Raw genomic sequence first — 18,251 nt, forward strand, 5'->3', positions numbered from 1 at the left:
CTCGTAAGCTACTGAGGAACGTCTCTCATAAGCTACTAGGGAATTTCTCTTGTAAGTTACTGAGGAACGTCTCTCGTAAGCTACTAGGGAACATCTCTCGTGAGCTACTGAGGAACATCTCTTGTAGGCTACTGAGGAAAGTCTCATGAGCTACTGAAGAACGTCTCTCATTAGCTACTGAGGGACACCTCTCAAAATCTACCAAGGGACATCTCTCATAAGTTACTGAGGAACACCTCTCAAAATCTACCAAGGGACATCTCTCATAAGTTACTGAGGAACACTTCTTACAAGTACTATGGAACACCTCTTATAGGCTACTGAGAAATTTCTCTTATAAACTACTTGGTACTGGCATCATACTTTCTCCATTATCTTTTTTTTTGATGGGATCATACAGTACAACCTCTGGGGTAGAGGTTCAGCCTGCTGAGACGTGGCTTTGGGCCAATATTTATTCCTACCTGTATATTTCGGAAGGGTGCCAATCCATTTTAATACTGAGCACCAAACGGAAGGTTTAGGAGAGTCCAGGGTGTTCTTGTGATCCCTAAGGTTCATTGTTGCTTATTAAAGATCACCTTCTTACACTAATAATGAATTTACACCTTGTCATATTTTAGTTTTATGTTAACCAAGGGTATTTAATCTTTGGCCAAGGGTTCCCTCTGAGTATACAACCTCTATTCCAGACTTTACGTTTAAATATACCTCAAATAGTGCAGGTCAACAGGAATAACAGCTTGCCTAGCTACCATTTAGTCTGTAATTTACTGAACCTGCGTTTTTTTAATGTGTCAGATACAGAAATATCAGAGAAATGAAATCAAATGGAAATGTAAGAGATATAATAAACTTTTATAGAAGAGGCAGATTAAAGCCAGAGAGAGGTATTATTGCCACTGCTACAGATGGTATGAAACGGCTGGCCATTCATATCCCTCTCCTGCGGGAAGCTGGGAATTGTGTAGCAAAGGCAAAGCTATTTTTAATCTTCATGTTTCACAGGGAGACGCTGTTAATTTAGAAACAGCCACACGCTGAGCGTTTCTGGCCCTGAGACCAAAATGTATATATTTCTTTTTTTAACCGGTGTTTAAACCTGAATTTGAAAGAGATGGTTATGTTGGGAATTGTTAGAAGAGAAGAAAGGAACAGCACACTAATTGGTCTGTCCATGAACATCCATTCTCTGTAACCTTGCACTGATTCACCCAAGGGTGGGTTCTACCAACCTGGCCCAGGGTTTGCCCAATGTTTATATATCTGCACCTTACCCACCTTGGAGAAATCACTACAATATGGCAGTATAAGTATTACTGTAGGCTCAAACTGTGCTCTATAACGTTACAAAGAGAGATTAAAACCCTACTTGTAAATGGAGCATTTATATCCCTGTAACATTAGCAGCTCCCAGGACCAGGGAATGGTGTTACAAACTTACCAGCAATGTATTTCTAATATCCTTTGGTTGTGACCCTGGACTGCTTAATTAAAGGGGACCTGTCACCCTAGGAAATAATTTTGGATTGTTTTCTATTGTGTTTGTCAAGCAAAATAAACTTTACTTACACTGTATAAATTGTTTAAATGTTGTGTCCTTCAGTCTTGCAATGCACAATCACTGCTAGGAGGCGGGCGCCATTTTGTGGCCACTGTTATTAAAGCAAGCTTTGTATTACCCTAAAATGTTTATGTGTCGAAACCGAACCCTTAAAAAAAAGCCGGTATTCGGTGCATCCCTATTTTAAAATTACTTCTATTATACAACTTTTATGTCTGGGTGACAGGTCCCATTTAAGCCGTAATTTGCCCCAATCTTACCCTTCTTTTTCCCTGATCTGTCCTGAATTTGTATTCGTCCTGCCCATAATGTCATTGACCCACCCCCTTTTCATCATCAGTTTTTTGCTGCACTTCCCCCTGTCCATCACTTCCTGTCCCCCATTTGTCACCACCCACCTGCCTGACAATAATTACATTTGGAAAAGGTTCCAGCTCTTGTGCCAAGTTGTTAGGTACCCCCAGTGATTCCAGTTGTTTACCTCCTGTGTTGGCACTCCTCTACTTCATAAAATGCTTTGGCCAGGGGTCAAGTCATGCTGCCATTTTAATGTGTCCCAGACGTTGCCACCTTGGGCAAGCACTACATGTACTACATGTGCCCCCAGCTTCCATAGGCACAGGGAATGAATGTTCTGGGATACAGAATAAAATGGCAGCATAGGATAGCAGCGTAGGGAAGAGGGTGAGTGGCTGGAAGGGTGCGTAACAACTTGGCAACCCTTCTTATTTAAAAAGAATACCATCTAAAATAATGTCAACACTCCTGGCTTTTTAGTGGTCTCCCAGAATTATACGGGGGGGGGGGGGGGTTAGAAGAGTGGTTATAGCTGGGTGGATCAGGGGAGTAAAATGGCTTCATTGGGGTGGATCGTCGGTGCAGCTAAAACATCTCCTGAAATGGATAAGAATGGTTGGCATCTCAGTAAAACTGCAGCCCGTATCTGTTCAGAGAATGATGGGAATTGCGGCATTGGCACATTTCGAAGCCAAAGAGCCTGAAGGAGAGGAGAGAGACTGCACATTGTGTGTATAAATGAAGCAGAGAAAGGGGCTAATGAGAGCAGTTGCAGCCAGCGGAACAGAAAGGCAGGAGATTTGCCAGAGCAGGGGTAGATTAAAAGGCAGCATCGCCTATAGAAGCGCTTTATAAATATTACAATACACGGCCTGTCTCTCCATGGGAAATTCATCTGATCTCTGGGAGCCCTTCCAGCTCGGAGGAGAAAGCAATAAGCTGCTGTCAGCCCATCACATGCAAACTTTCTACTCCAAAGGCAGCAGCGCAGCGCTTTAAACTGATCTTTGTGCACTGATCCTCCTCCTTTCTATATCCATGCTGCTGCCTTTAAACATATATATTGTGTCTAATGCCATAGTTGGGCTATTTCCCTCATATTGGCACAGTGTTCGGAAAACTCAGCAGGGGTGCTGTAAAGATCAGGCATCTAGAAACTAAATCCTACAGAACAATGTGATCAGATATGCAATTTATTATATACTAAATTTACTGCACAAGGCCAGAGGTTCAGCCCTACACCAGTAATGATCTAGGCCTTCAAAGTTGTCTCCAGTAGCTTCCCATCTTGGATCCTGTGAGTGTCAGTGGCACTGCACATGCTCAGTGGGCTCGTTGATGCTACGGGACTGACTGCTGCAGATTTCATTGATTTCTGTTATTAATGAGCCCTATATTATGGATTTTATGCTACATATTTACATTATATTGTTCGGTTCCCTTGCTCAGAGAATGTGCTGTGAACCAGCAGAAGATGGGGAGCTATTGGGGACATATTGAAAACCAATATACAGCAGATCCCCGATCACAGGCTTTGCTGTATGGTAGTTACTTCCTCCCCAATGGCTTCAAACTATGGGTATTGGACCTATTATCCAGAATGATTGGGACCTGGGGTCAGATATTCTATATATCAAAATGGAGAATCCAGAACCATAATTCTTCTGGACAGAAGTATTTACTACTTTGATCAATGAGTCAATTTATCAATCTGCTTTGAGCAGCCATTAAGCCTTGCATTAATCAATGATTTGGTATTTTGGTATTTTACTGGCCAGGATGGTAAATTATGCCTGATCCCAATGTTTTATAGAGGGAAAAAAGATAAACATATAGGAAGGCCAGTATTTTTTCAGTACCTGTGCTGACTGAGTAGCTAAAATACAGGCACTGTGATTAAAATCAAGTTTTTGCCTTGAAAGCAAAGTGCGTGGTTTGCTGATATAGTCTTACAAAAGGTTTTCGGAATGGTATGTCCAGGTGAAAACTGCATGTCCGGATTTCCATATTAGCCTATAGCAATAGTCTTGTAACACATAGCAACCAACAGCTGACCATTAAATGCTGCCTGCTGATTAGTTGCTATGGGTTACTAGACAAGTAGCAAGTAGCCATACAAGAAACATCCATTATGGTACCCCATGTGGCTGATTTATGGAATATTGAACAGGGGAATTATTTTTGATAGAGCTTGCATTGGGCTAGTATTTGCCAAAAGGTTATACCCGCACCCCTTGCCTCTGTACCCGGCCGCACAAAATATTTTTCCTTGACACTTAAGTAAGAGAAGACAACCTGTCAGGTTGCATCAGGCGTTACGAGTATAGAAGCCTTTCCCCCGGTGGGCCAACTGAGCACAAAGGCTAAGGAGAATTTGATGCCTGCCAAATACCCGCTGGGCCATCTGTTTAGCTGAAATAAAAAACACAGCTAACTGGGCAGCATCTATACCTGAAATATTTGTTTGGGAAATAATGTTTTACTTTGGAGGAAGGTGCTACAGCGCTGCGCCTACAGGTGCTCCCTAACTTGTATGTCTCTATGATGCCCAAGTTAGAGGGTGCAAGGAGTAAACTCCTATGTGCCAGCCCCTGCCTGCCCTACGTAGGCCCACAGGCCTCTGCCAGTTATTCTACCCGCAGGTAATAAATGACCTAAATGACATAAATTAGGCATTTGGATCAGGACAAACATTTTACAGGTATCAGCAGGTTCTTCTAGCAAAATGAAGCCTAAATAAATAAACTCTGAAAGTCACACAACTTTAAAGCTCTTGATAAGCGACTGATTTTTTGTCTTCACGGATTATTCAAATGTTTCCTTTGATTTGAATGCTCAGATTAAAGGTCCCCATACACGGGCTGATTCTAGCGCTGATATGGGTCCCTTGGACCGATTTGCAGCTAATTGGCCCATGTATGGGCACTACCGACGGGCCTGCCCGACTTATATCTGGCCTTAAATTGGGCAGATCTCGATCGGGCAGGTTAAAAAATCTAGTTGGATCGGGACCACATTGGCTCGTTGATGCGGTCCCCGGAGTGCCTTTGCCTATACCCGTCGTTATAATTCACTCGTTTGGCCCCAGGGATCGGATTAGCCTGAATTCTCCCGATATCGCCCACCTGTAGGTGGGGGATATCGGGAGAAGATCCGCTCGCTTGGCAACAAGCAAGCGGATCTGAAGGTGTATGGGGACCTTAAGTTTCAGGTTTGATTTTCAGCCGAAACATGAATTATGGATTCAGTTCATTCCAAGTATAAATATATAAGTAGGGGGGCAAGTAGGAAACTCTCCTGGCCATTTCAGAATGAAGCATTATCTCCCCCTTTTTCTGAATATAGAGATGGGTTTCTAGTTAAACTAGAGCAGGAGATGGAAACCTACTATTCCTAACAGGCAATGAGTTACAGCTCAGCAGCTCAGCATATGGGTGGGTCCAAGAGTGACCCTAAGATAGAGTATTACTTGGATAGAAAAGTTGGACCAGATAGATGTGTCTGTTTTTGAATCTGTAATGCCACAATGCCGTCTGACTGACCTGTTATCCAATTCTCTTCTTGTGTTTCAGCGCTGGTTAAAAACATATGGCTATTTGCTTCCGTACGACATCAGAATATCCGCCTTACAATCAGGGAAAGCTATGCAGTCGGCCGTCTCAGCAATGCAGCAGTTCTACGGGATTCCGGTGACCGGAGAGCTGGACCAAATGACCATTGAGTAAGTCATTGTTGTGGGAACTGGGAGGGTTTTTTTGGGGGGCGCAAAATTTAGAAAAATATAAGGAATAGTTTGTTGGTTATCTACAACAGTCATGGGCAATGCCCATACATCTACCAATAGAATGTTGTGTTTTGGTACATGTATCATAATCCAGGCCGATATCTATGTATATCGCTATTGATATTGGACACTCTGTTGATTTTCTTCCGCCCATCAGGTCTGGGAGTAAAAATAGGCCCTGGCATTCCATGTACACAAAAGCCCAAACAGCCCCCCCCCCCCCCCCCCCACAGGCCCCACTGTCTATGGCATCTTACCAATTGTAAGCAACTTTTTTAATAGGCCTTCATAATTTATTCTTTATAGTTTTTTAAAGAAAAATTAATTTGTCTTCTTACTTCCTTTGCCTTTTAACTTCCCAACTTTCAAATGGGGGTCACAGATGCCGGCAGCCAAAAAGCGATTGCTCTGTGAGGGCTAAAATGTTGTTATTGTTACTTTTTATTACTTATTTTCGTATTCAAGACCTCTCCTATTCATATACCTGTCTCTCATTCAAACTACTCCCTGGTTACTAAGGTAATTTGAACCATAGCATCCAGATAATTGCTGAAAGTCCCCTCGCACTCCTCCCCTTTCAGTTCTAAGCATTGCAGTGGTGCAAGGGGGCGTTGCAGTAAAATAGATGTTCGGCTTTTGAAGTTACCAGAGTGGTTTTCTGTCACCCCTGTTAACTCCAAAAAAAACCCTGATAAATTCCAAAAAGTTAAAGAATAAACAAAAAATAACAAAAAATGAAGACCCCTGAGGGCAGTAGCTAAAAGTACAACATTAATATTCAAGTGAAATCTGCTGCCCCCTAGTTGTGGAATGATAACGTTGAAGTTGCAGAGCAGCTTTGGGCCCATCCCTGCAGGCTCCCAGTTACTTCTGACCCTTTCTGTGCATTACAGCACCACAGAGCCTCTTTAATGCTTACCATTCTATATTGAGAACCTTTAGAAGTGTTTGATCTGTCCCGAGGAGATTACAGTACTGTGCCAAGAGCTTACAGTCTTCGGTTGTAATGAAATACCCCCCGATCTAAGCGGCTTAAATGGAAAATAAGTCAAATTCTTTCACTCCAGGTTTCTATAAATAGTTAGACATATGGCCATAACTTACTTATCTGCTTAATTGTATATGCCAATATATGGGGAGTTGCCATACTGCCTTTGCTGCAGAGCTAAAGGGGCTCAACTGAATACTAGAATTATATAATCATACAGTTGTGTCCAGTTAAAATGATGTTATGGTTTCCTAGCAGTTTATGTCTGCCCAGGCTTAACTCAGATTACAGTTCCTTTATAGTCTCTTTTTATCGTAGGAAAGACATTCAATATGACTGAAACAACGGATCTATAATAAATCCCTTTTTGCTTGTTGAGAACGGTGCCTCTATTAATTAATTGCAGCTTATATGCTTGGGGCACTTTGCTGCATACATGAATGTCATTTTTCAGAAACTTAGGTAGGAGAAGAAAACCCTAAAACTATATATATGGCTTAAAAATGCCATATTTATAAACTGTACTTACTGCACCAAGCTAAAGTTTCAGCATCTCAATAGCAGCAATGATCCAAACTCATTATAAGAGCTCCCCAAAATGGAAAGTGTCAGTGACACTGCACATGCTCAGTGCGCCCTGAGAAAATGAGTCCGGCTTGTCATATAAGCTGGTGCTGCTGGGCTGATTATTAAATTCTGATGCTAATTGCCATGTACTGCCATGTATTAATTACTAGTCAGCCTTATATTGTGACATTTTCTATATATACAGTATATTGTGTGCCGGTCCCTAATCTCAGTAACTGAAAGCAGCACAGAGCATCAGCAGTGAAACAGTAGAATATGGGGGGCTACTGGGGGGGAATTGGGGGCACAGATCTTCCCTGCTAAAGGACTGTGGTTGCCTTGGGCTGGTACAGGAGCCCAAAAAATACATACAACATTTTTGCCCTACATCTTTAGTTCTCCTTTAAAGTGCAGCTTTTCCCAGAAAAGGGTAGAAGTGAGGCGCCTTATGGTTAGAGCCAGAAAGTGGTCCATTAAATTCAGTTCAATATATTTATGGGATCTTTGTCCACCTCCTGATGGAGAAATTAGTGGGGATACCAACTGATTATCACTGAGAGCAGCAAACTGAGCATGTGCAGTGCCACAGACACTCTGGAGCAGGCTGAACAAGATCACACAGATGTGAAACCACAGGAAACTACTTTAGAGATTTAAAGGTTCATATACCAATGTGAGTGCTAGTGCAGAGTGCTAGTCTGGGTCTTGAGGGGGGGGAATTTATTGTTTATGTATAAAGTGCCAGCATTTAATTGAAAAAGAAATGTTATTCTCGTGTCACTTGCCCCCGTCGCTAGTTTCCATTGAGGTGTATGGGACGCCCTCTGTATTGCTCAGGACAGCCATGACACTAAATCCCTACTCATTCCCATACAGGTGGATGAAGAAGCCTCGCTGTGGAGTACCTGACCATCCTCATTTAAGCCATAGAAGAAGGAATAAGAGATATGCACTAACAGGACAGAAGTGGAGGCAAAAGCACATTACATACAGGTAGGATATAAATCTTACAAATGTCAAAGTTACTTTCTATTCACACAGGCATGAAGCTGCCATACTGATTACTCTGATGGTGCAGTGGAAAGGCCCATAGAGGCCACACAACAGAACTACTGCTGGGCATAACCCCTTCTTCCTGACTGGCCTGAATGGCCTGACTGGTTGGTTCTGGTAACTGTACTGCTCCATTTTACATTAGTGAATAACCTCCTCTCTCGAGGCAGGGAAGCTGCCATTTTGTAAGCTATAAGTACATGCGCTTTTGCCGTAAGTAAGGGGAGCCGACACACTAAGGGACATACGTGTAAAATCACGTGACGTTTTTAGCATCACAAGAAAAAAATGTTATTGCACATTATTCAATTATTCATTGTTAAAAGGTCTTTTAAGTTCATTAAATAAATTATTCATGGTTTAAAATGCATTTTTAATAGAGTTTCTGGGTGTGCCAGCCTCAATCCAGCTCTTTGTATATATACTGAGCAGTGATTACATTATAACACATCACTCATAATGGCTGCTATCAAACCTCTGTATTGCCTCCTTCCCTCACCCCCTTTATTCCAATTGGCTTTTGAAGAACAATGGACCCCACCACTACTATCCAATCTATAGCTTCTGCACAATTATATCTTTATCCTTCATATGTGATGCTATGGATCTGGTTGCTAGGGTCTTATTTAGCTTAGCTACCGCGCAGTGGTTTAAACGAGAGACTGGAATATGAGTAGAAGAGAGACCTAATAGAAAGATAAGTAATAAAAAGCAACAACAAGGCTTTACAGTGCAATAGTTTTTTGGCTGTTGGGGTCAGTGACCCCCATTTGAAATCTGGAAATAAGTAAAAAACTATAAGAAATAAATAACAAAGACCAGTTGCAATGAAAAGGATAGGCTACAGCATGCTAAAGGTTCACTTAAAAAAAAGTACAGGTATAGGATCCCTATATCCGTTATCCAGAAAGTTCTGAAAGGCCATCTCCCATAGACTCCATTATAAGCAAATTATTCTGATTTTTATAAATGATTTCCTTTTTCTCTGTAATAATAAAACAGTATCTGTACTTGATCCCAACTAAGATATAATTACCCCTTATTGGGGACAGAACAGCCCTATTGGGTTTATTTAATGGTTAAATGATTCCCTTTTCTCTGTAATAATAAAACAGTACCTGTACTTGATCCCAACTAAGATATAATTACCCCTTATTGGGGGCAGAACAGCCCTATTGGGTTTATTTAATGGTTAAATGATTCCCTTTTCTCTGTAATAATAAAACAGTACCTGTGCTTGATCCCAACTAAGATATAATTACCCCTTATTGGGGCAGAACAGCCCTATTGGGTTTATTTAATGGTTAAATGATTCCCTTTTCTCTGTAATAATAAAACAGTATCTGTACTTGATCCCAACTAAGATATAATTACCCCTTATTGGGGGCAGAACAGCCCTATTGGGTTTATTTAATGGTTAAATGATTCCCTTTTCTCTGTAATAATAAAACAGTATCTGTACTTGATCCCAACTAAGATATAATTACCCCTTATTGGGGGCAGAACAGCCCTATTGGGTTTATTTAATGGTTAAATGATTCCCTTTTCTCTGTAATAATAAAACAGTACCTGTACTTGATCCCAACTAAGATATAATTACCCCTTATTGGGGGCAGAACAGCCCTATTGGGTTTATTTAATGGTTAAATGATTCCCTTTTCTCTGTAATAATAAAACAGTACCTGTACTTGATCCCAACTAAGATATAATTACCCCTTATTGGGGGCAGAACAGCCCTCTTGGGTTTATTTAATGGTTAAATGATTCCCTTTTCTCTGTAATAATAAAACAGTACACTGTAATTGATCCCAACTAAGATATAATTACCCCTTATTGGGGCAGAACAGCCCTATTGGGTTTATTTAATGGTTAAATGATTCCCTTTTCTCTGTAATAATAAAACAGTACCTGTACTTGATCCCAACTAAGATATAATTACCCCTTATTGGGGGCAGAACAGTCCTATTGGGTTTATTTAATGGTTAAATGATTCCCTTTTCTCTGTAATAATAAAACAGTACCTGTACTTGATCCCAACTAAGATATAATTACCCCTTATTGGGGGCAGAACAGCCCTATTGGGTTTATTCAATATTTAAATGATTTTTAGCAGACTTATGGTATGGAGATCCGGAAAACCCCAGGTCCCAAGCATTCTGGATAACAGGCCCCATACTTGTACCAGGTCTTGCACCCTACATATTGGCATCATTAATATTAGGAAGAACAGTGGCAAGCTGGGTTTACTTCCCCTTTAAAGAATGTTTGCCACCATGCTTATATTACGTTAGTGACACACACACTTTCACTTACTCAGGGTTTTTTCACTCTTCCCATCTGCACTTTTGGAAGCTGCGGCAGCGAGATGTTGGAATAACTGAAGATGGCAGCTATAAATATCTTTTTAGGTTATTTGTGCCGGCCTATTTATATCCACAGATGGATGTGATGATATGTGATTCACTCATGGAGTAGAGTAAAGCTGAAAGAAAGTATTTAAAGGGCGGTTCAATACAGTTGTATTCTAAGGCACCTTGCAATTTGTCTATTTTTATTTATTTTTTGAATTATTTCCATTTTTGTTCTGCAGCTGTTGGGCTTTGAATTTAGGCTGCTCTTTGGTTGCTAGGGGTTAATTAAACTAGCAACAAACAGAAGTAAAAGAAAAGTGGAGACCAGATATCTAATAAAAAATTCAAACTGATGTATTACAGACAATCTTTGTTTTGGTTGCAGGGTCAGTGCTTAAAGAGACATATTTTTCTTGTTTGAGACTAACAACTCTTATGTGACTTTTAATTTCCTTATAGTTAACAGCAGGGGGTAAACTATAATACATGAGTGATGCTCAGAGTTCCCTGTATAACTCAGCCTGCAGCCTTGTGCCTTTATATGGGCACAGAACCCCTCAGTGACTGCTAATATCCTTATCATTTACAGTAGGGGGTACATTATCCCTTATAATACATGAGTGATACTCAGAGTTCCCTGTATAACTCAGCCTGCAGCCTTGTGCCTTTATATGGGCACAGAACCCCTCAGTGACTGCTAATATCCTTATCATTTACAGTAGGGGGTACATTATCCCTTATAATACATGAGTGATACTCAGAGTTCCCTGTATAACTCAGCCTGCAGCCTTGTGCCTTTATATGGGCACAGAACCCCTCAGTGACTGCTAATATCCTTATCATTTACCGTAGGGGGTACATTATCCCTTATAATACATGAGTGATACTCAGAGTTCCCTGTATAACTCAGCCTGCAGCCTTGTGCCTTTATATGGGCACAGAACCCCTCAGTGACTGCTAATATCCTTATCAGTTACAGTAGGGGGTACATTATCCCTTATAATACATGAGTGATACTCAGAGTTCCCTGTATAACTCAGCCTGCAGCCTTGTGCCTTTATATGGGCACAGAACCCCTCAGTGACTGCTAATATCCTTATCAGTTACAGTAGGGGGTACATTATCCCTTATAATACATGAGTGATACTCAGAGTTCCCTGTATAACTCAGCCTGCAGCCTTGTGCCTTTATATGGGCACAGAACCCCTCAGTGACTGCTAATATCCTTATCATTTACCGTAGGGGGTACATTATCCCTTATAATACATGAGTGATACTCAGAGTTCCCTGTATAACTCAGCCTGCAGCCTTGTGCCTTTATATGGGCACAGAACCCCTCAGTGACTGCTAATATCCTTATCATTTACAGTAGGGGGTACATTATCCCTTATTATACATGAGTGATACTCGGAGTTCCCTGTATAACTCAGCCTGCAGCCTTGTGCCTTTATATGGGCACAGAACCCCTCAGTGACTGCTAATATCCTTATCATTTACAGTAGGGGGTACATTATCCCTTATTATACATGAGTGATACTCAGAGTTCCCTGTATAACTCAGCCTGCAGCCTTATGCCTTTATATGGTCACACAACCTCTTATATCCTTATATTTACAGTAGGGGGGTACATCATTCCCCTTATGTAGAAAAAAAGCTTTATGCATAAACATCACAGGATAAAATCACACTGTAGCTATTTAAGTGCTATAATTTTTCCCTCTCTCCCATTAAACTCCCCCGGCCCAGATGCTGAGCCTATCAGAACATATTGATATTTCTTTAAATAGAATTTGCACCTTTTGGATGCCAGACATCTGTAATAAGACACAATGCCAGCTTAAGGAAGCCCCAGACTTCAAGCGGAGCCAGTAACCCATAATAGAAGCTGGGGACACAAAGGTAGAAGAATACCCTCACCATCGTCTCCCCCCGTGATCCAGTAGGAAATCTTGATACTAAGCCAAACCATTTTTCTTGGGGGGGGAAGGGTAGTCTCCCATTGAATCCCAGCAAGGTTGACTTGAAAGCCAGTTTGGGGGAATGGGAAGGGCTGTACCATCGCTAACTTTGGGGGAATATGGCTTATGATTCTCCTTCTCTCTCTAGCATACACAACTACACCCCTAAAGTAGGAGAGCTGGACACCAGGAAAGCCATCCGCCAGGCGTTCGACGTGTGGCAGAAGGTGACTCCTCTAACATTTGAAGAAATCCCCTACTCAGAGATCAAAAATGAAAGGAAAGAGGCGGACATCATGATATTTTTTGCTTCTGGTTTCCACGGAGACAGTTCCCCGTTTGATGGAGAAGGCGGATTCCTGGCGCACGCTTACTTTCCCGGCCCGGGTATAGGGGGAGATACGCATTTCGACTCTGATGAACCTTGGACTCTTGGGAACTCCAATCACGATGGTATGTTTACTGGTTTTATTGCGATGGGGAATCGGATGAATTGCCTGCACATCATGTATGGACAGATTGGGCAGTCCTGTCCTATTTCAGACCCTCAAGGAGGAGGGACTTAGTGCCAAGGGGTTTCAAACAAAGCAGTCTGGTTTGCCTCAGTAAAATTGGATGGGTTGGCAGGTTGTTAAATAACTTTTTACCAGAGAAAAGAAACCCCATTCGGATTCAGATTTGGCCGAATCCATGATCCTAACTAAACCAAAGCTGAATACTTAAAATCATGGGCAATTTAGGTTAGGTTAGTTAGGTTCAACAATTTACTGTTTTGCAGTTTATAAACAGGACTCCTTTTCCATGTAACCAGGCTGCAATGCATATATCATCTGTACATAAAGGGCCACCATCAGTAATAATGGGACCTATGATACTAAAATAGCAGAGCCCTCCAGCCAGGGGGCTCCAGTTATTAGGCCACTGGTAGCCTGAGCTCTCTGGGTGATGGGCCCAATGAAGAAAAAGGAAACCCTTACATACATGACTGCTCACTAGTTTTTATAAATATCTGCCTATGATCCACATAAACTAGTGATGCACTGGTCAGGAAAAACTCAACCTACACCTAACCCTAACCTGCAAACCTTAACCTACACCCAACCCTAACCTGCAAACCTTAACCTACACCCAACCCTAACCTGCAAACCTTAACCTACACCCAACCCAAACCTGCAGAACCTTAACCCACACCTAACCCTAACCTGCAAACCTTAACCTACACCCAACCCTAACCTGCAGAACCTTAACCCACACCAAACCCTAACCTGCAAACCTTAACCTACACCCAACCCTAACCTGCAGAACCTTAACCCACACCAAACCCTAACCTGCAAACCTTAACCTACACCCAACCCTAACCTGAAAACCTTAACCTACACGCGACCCTAACCTGCAAACCTTAACCCACACCCAACCCTAACCTGCAAACCTTAACCTACACCCAACCCTAACCTGCAAACCTTAACCTACACCCAACCCTAACCTGAAAACCTTAACCTACACCCAACGCTAACCTGAAAACCTTAACCCACACCCAACCCAAACCTGCAAACCTTAACCTACACCCAACCCTAACCTGAAAACCTTAACCTACACCCAACCCTAACCTGCAAACCTTAACCTACACCCAACCCTAACCTGCAGAACCTTAACCTACACCCAACCCTAACCTGCAGAACCTTAACCCACACCCAACCCTAACCTGCAAACCCTAACCTACACCCAACCCTAACCTGCAAACCCTAACCTACACCCAACCCTAACCTGCAAACCTTAACCTACACCCAACCCTAACCTGCAGAACCTTAACCCACACCTAACCCTAACCTGCAAACCTTAACCTACACCCAACCCTAACCTGCAGAACCTTAACCCACACCAAACCCTAACCTGCAAACCTTAACCTACAGCCAGCCCTAACCTGCAGAACCTTAACCCACACTCAACCCTAACCTGCAAACCTTAACCTACACCCAACCCTAACCTGCAAACCTTAACCTACACCCAACCCTAACCTGCAAACCTTAACCCACACTCAACCCTAACCTGCAAACCTTAACCTACACCCAACCCTAACCTGCAGAACCTTAACCTACAGCCAGCCCTAACCTGCAGAACCTTAACCCACACTCAACCCTAACCTGAAAACCTTAACCTACACCCAACCCTAACCTGCAAACCTTAACCTACACCCAACCCTAACCTGCAAACCTTAACCTACACCCAACCCTAACCTGCAAACCTTAACCTACACCCAACCCAAACCTGCAAACCTTAACCTACACCCAACCCAAACCTGCAAACCTTAACCTACACCCAACCCTAACCTGCAAACCTTAACCTACACCCAACCCAAACCTGCAAACCTTAACCTACACCCAACCCTAACCTGCAGAACCTTAACCTACACCCAACCCTGCACATCTGCAAAATGGGGCCATTGTAGGACCTGCACATAACCTGTTCCTACATCTTTCCACTCTGCGCTATTTCTTTGTGGGCATCTGGGTTCATGATGGGAATCTTCAGGAGCATGGGGGACGGGAGTATACTTGCCTGGTCTGACCCACACCCAATCCATACACGCAGTGGTTGCCCACATTTTTAACCTGAGCCCTCCCCTGCCAACATTCCCACAAGCCCTAGCCCTTTGTGACCCACCATTGACTGGGCACTGAGCCACTGATTGCAATACATGGAAACAAATAATAGAAAACAGTTACTAAATACACCATGTTTACATCCCGTGTTCTCTACTCTCCCTAGGAAATGATCTGTTTCTAGTTGCAGTCCATGAGCTTGGCCATGCCTTAGGGTTGGAACATTCAAATGACCCCAGTGCAATCATGGCTCCTTTCTACCAGTACATGGAAACTCATAATTTCAAGCTTCCCCAGGATGACTTACAAGGAATCCAGAAAATCTATGGTAAGTATTTCTCCCCTGGACACTGTAACACTGTGTTGCTTTGTTATTCATATCTTGGTACTTAGCTTCTCAGGAATCCATGAATGCTGCCTTCTAGAGGCAGATCTAGAGGTCATTTGCAAATTGAGAACCCTGGCCAACCTCGGCATAGTAAGCTTTGGCTGGCCTAAATTGGCCAAGTTTTTCAGAGGTATGCAGAGACTGTGATAACTACAAAGTAGTCCAAACATGGCTGTCAGCAGCAGCATGTAAGATCTGCAGCCTCAGCTTTCACTTTCTGCACTGCTGCAATCCATAGGATAGTCTATGCTAGAGACTACTCCACTATAAATACAAATATATATATATACAGAGAAGGAATGTTCTGGGCACACAATAAGCTGTACCCCCATACTGTACTGTCTAAGGGAAACACTATGGCACCTCCTACCCATATGTATTAATACAAATATACAGAGAAGGAATGTTCTGGGCACACAATAAGCTGTACCCCCATACTGTACTGTCTAAGGGAAACACTATGGCACCTCCTACCCATATGAATAAATACAAATATACAGAGAAGGAATGTTCTGGGCACACAATAAGCTGTACCCCCATACTGTACTGTCTAAGGGAAACACTATGGCACCTCCTACCCATATGTATAAATACAAATATACAGAGAAGGAATGTTCTGGGCACTCAATCTAAACCTTAATATTACACTGGCTATTTAATAATTATTACTGTTCTCTCTGATGATTTGCTTGGTGTTATCCAAGCTTTTTTCCCATTTTATGCCATGAATTGGCAGTGCTAATTCCATTTAAGCCTCCATAAGAATTTCTCACATTTATTTTCCTTATCTCTTGCCGTTTCCCTCCCATCAATACTTTTCTCCCTAAGGACAATGGGTGACTGGTGGTTGCAAAGAATAAACAGAGAAAATGATGTCCCCGTTGCTTTGCAATTCTATTGGCTGGCCCTGGTGCCTGTCAGCCAATAGCTGTGCAGCATTCAGACAAACATTCTATTTTAGACCCTAGTGATGTCAGAGGAGGCAGCCTGCCCTGAGAATATTGGAATAATATTGATTTTATACACTCCAGGAACAGGGCGCTTGACGCTGCCGGAATCTTGATAGATTGCTTGCTATGATCATTTGTGCTGAAAGCAGGCGTCGTCTTACAGATTGCGCCTGTGGTTGGCGGTTATTTATGTGGACAGATTGCTGGTTGGAGCTCGGCTGTGTTCAGGCAGCAATGTGCTGTCAAATACGTTTCACCTGTTCTCATTCACAGTTCAAATAATCGCCCATTACATCCCATTATAGGGATATTCAATGCAACCTTAGCTGGATCTTTAATAGGGGCCGAGGGTAATTGGGTTTCCCGCAGCAATATAACTGTCAGTTTACGTTCTGAGGAAAGGGATATTAGCAATTTAAAGGGATATGAGCAAACGGTAACCTAGTTGCATTTTTAATGATTACATTTGCTTATCTCTTCCACGGTCATGAATAAATCTGCCACTGAGCAGTACAGGCAGCAGTGCTGTAAATGAGCTTCCAGCTGGTAATAAAGACGTAGGGTAGAAATGCTGTGTAGTATGTTTTAGGGTTCTGTTCCAGTTCTGTTCCAGCCCAAAATATGTGCCACCAAAATGCCCCCCAGTAGCCCTCAGCTGTTGTCACTTACCTGAGCTTAGGGACCAGCTCACAATATACTGTATATATAGACTATAAATGGCACAATCCAAGGCTGATTAGTAATTAATTCAGATTCTTATTACATAGAAGCTCAGAAACCAGTGCAATTAGCATCAATATTTGATAATCCGGCCTGTAGCGTCAGCTTCTGTGACAGATGAACCTTATTTTACGCTTGACGACCCCTAAGCTTAGCTTCTCAACAGCAGCCCAGAGTGCACTGAGCATGTGCAGTGCCACTGACACTCCTAACAAAATCCAAGATGGGGAGCTCCTGTGACTACTTTGAAGGCCTGGATCGTTACTATTATAGGGCTGCTAAACCTTTAAGGTGGGCATATTCGTAGCAATTCCGATCTTTTGTGCGACCAATAAGATCGTTCCTATCCTCCATTGAAGTTCAGGGCTGAATCATCAGATATTGAGGTAGAAACAAAAGAAATTCTACCTCCACCTGCCGATTCAGCCCTAAATGTAGATTTTGCTTGGGCGCCCAATCAAAATCTTTTAACGAGATGACCGATATCAGCAGCCTTTGCGATATCGGTCGTCTTGTCAAGCGGCCATACACGCACCGAATATTGTACGAAATGAGGTTTTGTACGATAATACCGGTGCCTGTATGACTGGCTTTAGCCTGGTAAAGTTAGTTCAGTTTATAAAATATGGCATTTCTATCCATACTTTTTTGTAGGATTTAGTTCTTCTTGAAGCAGCTGGTCTGAGTGGGAGTTGTTGATTGATCTCTGCCATAAAGCAAGACTTGCACAATGCACATGTGGTCATCTTCAGGCGTGAATGGTGTAAAACTGCATGTGTATGAGTTTTTATTGTTTCTATTGATAATAGTGGGTGGCTACACATCTATAATCAGAATTTAGGGACGTGTAGCGAGAGGCTGCCAAGGATGCTGGGAACTGTAGTCAGTTGAAAGGTTCTGAGCTTCATATCCTTGTGTAAGGCAGCTTGGGGGACTGACTAAATACTGACTAATCTATTAATATATCGCGTTTTCTGTTACTGTCGAGCAGGGAAGTGTTGGTGATTTATATGGAATATTCAGATGTCAGT

General features: G+C 42.3%; 1 protein-coding gene across 2 annotated transcripts in view; it reads left to right on the top strand.

Moving 5' to 3' along the window:
* The window catches only part of mmp24 (matrix metallopeptidase 24), a 62,478-nt gene that overhangs the window by 33,663 nt on the left and 10,564 nt on the right, over positions 1-18,251 (top strand). For both annotated transcript variants that reach the window (XM_002942279.3, XM_031894569.1), the window contains exons 2-5: positions 5,434-5,582; positions 8,077-8,193; positions 12,711-13,015; positions 15,329-15,490. In XM_002942279.3, coding sequence (XP_002942325.2) covers positions 5,434-5,582; positions 8,077-8,193; positions 12,711-13,015; positions 15,329-15,490 — 733 coding nt within the window. The remainder of the gene's footprint in view (positions 1-5,433; positions 5,583-8,076; positions 8,194-12,710; positions 13,016-15,328; positions 15,491-18,251) is intronic.

This window comes from Xenopus tropicalis, chromosome 10 (assembly GCF_000004195.4).
Source record: "Xenopus tropicalis strain Nigerian chromosome 10, UCB_Xtro_10.0, whole genome shotgun sequence".
Classification (NCBI taxonomy): Eukaryota; Metazoa; Chordata; class Amphibia; order Anura; family Pipidae; genus Xenopus; species Xenopus tropicalis.